Genomic DNA, 6,113 nt, shown 5'->3' on the forward strand with positions numbered 1-6,113 from the left:
TATGGCTGCTGGGGAATACGATGAAACAATGTGAAGCGTATTGAGCATGGTATATCCGTGAATATTAGCTATATAAATGTTCATACCTATTTATTTACATCTTCAAATAATACATTAGCCGTGCAATGAGACGTTCAAAACCAGATAAATACACAGTGGTGAACTATCGTGATAATATGCCATTATATCGGATCAAGGTATATGATAAATGTTCACCTGAATTAGAAACATCACGATTTGTTCTTAAAGGTCAATTTTCGTAACCACGATATTATAGAGCGAATTAATTTGAAATCAATCTATTCTTTGTTATTTTTTAAAATCGCCAGTTGGGTGATTAGTTCTCATATCAATCGGACTATATACGTTTTTTAAGTACAATATAGGCCTACACAGTATTTGTTTTGGTACATTTCATCTGGCGGGCAGATACTGCAAGTATTTCACTTAACCGCTTTACAAAAAACCGTTTTGAGACGATTGGTCCTGAGTTTGAATCAATAATAATAATAATAATAATAATAATAATAATAATAATAATAATAATAATGATAATATTAATAATGATATATAATTAATAATAATAATAATAATGATAATAATAATAATAGTAAAATAATAATAATAATAATAATAATAATAATAATATTAATAATAATAATAATAATAATAATATAATAATAATAATAATAATAATAATAATAATAATAATAATAATAATAATAATAATAATAATAATAATAATAATAATAATAATAATAATAAACAAACTTTCTAACCGTGGGTTGACTTGAAGTTGAATGGAAAGGTATGGGAAACTCCGTCCATGCTTTCCGCTTGAAATAGGTAATGACCGCTTTTGGCGTCTGGAGGTAAAAAGATACGGAGGGTACCGAGAGGAGGATCTTCCATTGAGTGAGTCACGGAGAATTCGGTAGGTTTTCCATCCCTTGTCAGAATGAAAGTATCTTGGTTGGGAGTTCCGATTATCTTCAAGGCAAGGTTTGGATAACAAGGCTCAAACTCAATGGTGTCATTGATGAGAGATGTGTTTAAGATTTGGAACTTGGCTGAAAAAGACAGGGTCGAAACAATAAATCAACAAAAGATATTAAAACATGATTTTGATGGGTTTTTTTTCAAATAATTAACAATAATAAGTGAGCCAATGATAGATGATGCTTTCATGTTTCCGAGATGACCTTTTCATTCGAACAGTTCTATGTCTGCATGAGGATGTTAGTTCGTTTCTTCTGTTGAGTGTTGCCATGTTTGGTTTTGTGATGATGAAGAATTTTTCTTCCAAGCAGAGGTCATCATCACAAAACCGAATATGGCAACACTCAACAGAAGAAACGAACTAACATCCTCATGGAGACATAGAAACAAAAACCTTTTACGTAATTACGAAACTCCATCAACACGAATCTAGAAAAATACAAAAAACACGACGATCTACTTTCACTTCCACTTCCTGATGAGATCAACGCTCGATAACAACGTTGTATAAGTCAAACAATCTTAATTATCTTACAAATGTTTATATATATATATATATATATATATATTATATATATATATATATATATATATATATATATAATAATTGTTCCATTTTTCCCAAAGCGTTTGAACTTTTAGACGGATTCCAAACCGGTTTGACACATTTATAAGAAATAGAGATTGGTAGTTTCTTCTCTCTACAACAAACAAATTGTAAACTCCAAAGCATTTCCAGAAAGGCCAAATATTCCCCTTTAGCTGCGTATAAGGTTATTTAAGCTATTGTTGACGAAAGCCGACTATCGCGACATTTCAATAGAAGTCGGTTGCAAATGGCATTCTTCTCTCGTCAACCGAAATCTAATGATTTGCGATGAAACAAAATTGTTATACCATGTTAAAGGCGCGTTACTGGCAAGACCTGAATGTAGCCCAATTCTTATTCTATAGAGCGTTTGTATAAGTCACTATACCGTCAGCTTTGCGTACGCCATATAGATAGTCCCAATTAACATTTATTATTGTAAGGTAGGTCTAATCTTTAATCGCCATTCCACTGTACAGCCCTAGCGACAATAGGCCAAAATGACGGTCCGTATACGTAAACGTTTAAGAGGGTCTGGTCTACCAATATATCAAATGAATTGAAGCAATTGTGTTATTTTAGAAAATAAATAGCCTAAAACACTGCTCGAACGATACTTTTAAGCAGAAATTAACCCAAAAACAACACACAAAAAAACAACAAAACTATCAGTTCTGTAATGGTTGCGCTAATTACAGGACTAAACCCTTCAAATAATCATTAGAATACCCCAAGAACTATATAGACAAAGAGATTTAAAGCAATTTATAAAGCGAAGTGTTTTACTGGGACTTTCTAAAAACCGGCCTCCAGGTTTTTGTACAGCTTGCGGCCGCAATATTAGGGGCACTTTTCTGATTTGCATTGATAAATTCTTTGATTCTTTTTTTTTAAAATTCGGATATGACCTTTCATTTAAGTTAAATAAAGGTCATATCCGAATTATTTACTTCTTTGTTACAGCAATTTCATTTGCAGCAGTTTTTTAATTATAATTTTGTTTTCCAAACATTGTGCCTATTTCAAAATCAGCATAATTTCTGTCAAACTTTGTCATTTTTGTCCCATAATTTTGCATAATTTTGAGTTTTAAATTGCGTAATTCCACGGGGATATTTTATTACATGGGTTGCATGTAGTTAGTTGTTAGGTGTGATACAACATATTTAGAAACCTGCAAAATATTTGCATATTTTTTGCAAAATTTACTTAATTTCTTCTGCAAATTTCATCATTTTCTCTGCAAAATTTTGAAATATTATTTGCAAAAACCGCGGGGTCAGTAAGACACACGACGCATGCATTCAAAATATTTTTCCTATACACAATAGTCCAAATCAATGCAAGCTTTCTCAACGGAAACAACGTGATCTTGAATTTTTAAAAATTATTTCAAGTTTAGTCCAAATCCATTACATTGATAGATCAAAATCAAAATCTGGAATTTTAGCAATTGTTTTGTTTTTGTTTTGCCGTTTTATGGAAAAGAATGAATATTTTTCTGTTTAAAAAAATATGTTGCTGGTTACAAATTGCATCTAATCATGATATTATTTTTAATAAAAAAAAATGAGGTGAGATCAATGTATGATACCGACCTTTTTTAACGTCCAAAACAAATTTGTACTCATCTGATCCTATTTTGTTGCCGACTTCGAAGATGTAGTCACCACTGTCACTGAACTTCAACATAGGCATCTTGAGAGTCACACCAAAAGTGGGGAAAGGTTTACCCTTGTCTATCTCAACTGAATAATTAGTCTTCGGCACGATTTGTTTCGATCTCATCAGCATGAAGCGAGTTGGCATGGGCTCCCCGTAGACGACAATGGAGGTGGTAAATTCTCCTTGATCCTCTACACGGAACGTTTGCACTTTTTCTTCATCTAGTACCTTTATTTTCGCTGAAATATGGTGATTTGTCTTTAAGATGTTTGTCTGGTTTAATAAAATCAACGCACTAACAAAGAGTATGAGAATGTATATTTTGTTCTACAATGAGGAAATGATTGTCAAAATCTGCCGAGTGACGTCTCTATCTCTCTGTCTCTCTCTTTCTCTGTCTCTCTCTCTCTGTCTCTCTCTATCTCTCTCTGTCTCTCTCTCTCTTCTCTCTCTCTCTCTCTCTCTCTCTATCTATCTATCTATCTCTTGGTCTAAAAGGGTAGACTGAAAATCCTTGATGCCGCTCTTGAATTTTCAAAACAATGATAGATACGACATTGACACAGATATCAAAACAAAGTTTAGTTTATTTCCGTTAAATTTCAGCATTGTCACCGTTCCAGACCACACAGAACCGCCAATGTATATTTTGATCTATGAGAAAATGACTGTCAAAAGCCTGCTGAGTCACAGCTAGATTGAAAACGAGATAATTCTCTCGTATAATCTATTAGACACTCCAACACGAAACATACGATCTTTGAATACAATCATGGTATTGTTCTATAAAGTAAAAAAGACAAAGTATTTCCTCTTTAACACACTACACAAATGATAGAGATATCGATTTTCTCTGAAAGAACAAAAAGAAACTCAGTAGTTTTTAAAAGTTATATCCTAATATAACATTAAGAATTACACCATGGAGTCTCATAAAAATTATTGCAATGAGTCCGAAATTCCCTCTAATATAGAACTAATATTATCATTCATGTCGCTTATCAGGTGTCCTTTTTTACATTATCATCATTTTGACTGATGCTGTTACAGATAGCAAGGTTTTAATTGCAACTGGAGTCGAACTATGATATGTGTGTTAATGCCTATCACAATAAATGGACTGAAGGCATTATCATTATTATTATTATTATTATTATTATTATTATTATTATTATTATTATTATTATTATTTATTATTATTATTATTATTATTATTATTATTATTATTATTATTATTATTTATTATTATTATTATTATTATTATTATTATTATTATTATTATTATTATTATTATTATTATTATTATTATTATTATTATCATTATTATATTATTATTATTATTATTATTATTATTATTATTATTATTATTATTATTATTATTATTATTATTATTATTATTATTATATTATTATTATTATTATTATTATTATTTTTATTATTTTATTATCATTATTATTATTGTTGCTATTGTTAGTATTATTATTATTTTCATTTTAATTATATAAGAATTTGAAAGGCACAATACTAACTGACGTTATCATAGCGTTCTAAATGATGTAAACAGAAACACTGGACATGTAGAACGATACAAACAGCTATGCTACTTAATCCCTATTGCTTTTCTTGAACACTTTATTATTTCGAATAGACAGGATTCATACACATCTTATAATATATTATGGTAATAACAATGTGAATGAAGCACTTTCACCAATGACTGAACTTTGCTACCTACCGCGGGATTCAAACCTTCAAAAATACAAGTATCTAGCCGAGTTTCATCGTACTAGATACAGAACTTACCTTCAAATGAAAACACAACTGAAGTACGTCTTTTCTCACAAATGAGTCTTGAACCGGAGAAGCATGTACACTCACAAGATTTGAAGCGCATCCAGTACTGCAAAGTAAAACCTAGCGTCACGCTCCCTGATCCGGAAACCATGTTTGGATAAGGACAGTTGAGCAACACAAAAAGACCATAAGATCCGTGTCCCTGTGCGGCACAGCTAACTTTGATGTTAGACTCTTTGTCAAAAGTCCATTTACTTTCACTTCTTAGACTTTGCCCATTAATGCTCATGAGTAATTTGACATCTGATGCTGCTGAAAGACATCAAAGAGAAATATAAGTTCCTCCGTGGGACGTCATAATTTATCAAAACAATGGACAATAACACCCCGCTAGTCTATCGAAAATAACTTTTCCCAAGATCTAACAGACACAGATACCCAATCACTGCGGTGGGAAGGTGGGAGGAGGGAGGCGGTTTAACCAACTGAGCAATGGGTACGACTTCTCACCCTTAGTTTCAATGTGCAAATTGATTATGGGTACTCCATCTTGAGCCACCATATTTAATACTGTGATCCCGGATACTTCTATCTGTCGGTCCTTCTTATGTTACGGGACGCATGTGTCTATCTTCTTATAATGTGGTTTTTTAACCCTTTCCATAACAACTCGTAACACCGTCTGACGATAACAGAAATTATCTCTGTCGTTCAAGTGAGAAACAGGGAGGCTAAATCTTGCTCAAGAAGAGGGTTTTTTAAAAAGGCCGAAGGACTGAAATATTCCAACAAGAAGTCATAGAGTTGTTACTCTTGAGCACAATTAATTAATTTAGTTAGGACACATTAAAAACTATCATCCTTATTTGTTTCAACTTTCTAAAACAAATTACTATTCATAATTGATAAATTTAATGAAAACAAAACATGATTTAACAGCTTGAAGAAGTAGAACAAAAAATACAAAGATGAAGTACAGGGCTCAAACATTTATTCAGCAATGACATAACTAATGAAATTAGCAATTACATCTTCACAATCGCGAGAGACAGGAACAGGAATCTTA

At 31.6% G+C, this 6,113-nt stretch overlaps 2 protein-coding genes across 2 annotated transcripts in view; both read right to left on the reverse strand.

Annotated features, from left to right (window-relative positions):
- Positions 1 to 6,113, reverse strand: part of LOC144959083 (uncharacterized) — a 107,873-nt gene that overhangs the window by 51,422 nt on the left and 50,338 nt on the right. The gene's annotated exons all lie outside the window — the stretch shown is intronic.
- The window catches only part of LOC144959240 (uncharacterized), a 6,782-nt gene continuing 1,443 nt past the window's right edge, over positions 775 to 6,113 (reverse strand). The window contains exons 2-4 of the mRNA XM_078891780.1: positions 5,057 to 5,356; positions 3,187 to 3,492; positions 775 to 1,070 (exon numbers count right to left, since the gene is read on the reverse strand). Of these exons, the coding sequence (XP_078747906.1) occupies positions 775 to 1,070; positions 3,187 to 3,492; positions 5,057 to 5,356 (902 nt within the window). The remainder of the gene's footprint in view (positions 1,071 to 3,186; positions 3,493 to 5,056; positions 5,357 to 6,113) is intronic.

Source organism: Berghia stephanieae, chromosome 13 (genome assembly GCF_034508935.2).
Source record: "Berghia stephanieae isolate SIO BIC M18660-M18661 chromosome 13, UCSD_Bste_1.3, whole genome shotgun sequence".
NCBI lineage: Eukaryota > Metazoa > Mollusca > Gastropoda > Nudibranchia > Aeolidiidae > Berghia > Berghia stephanieae.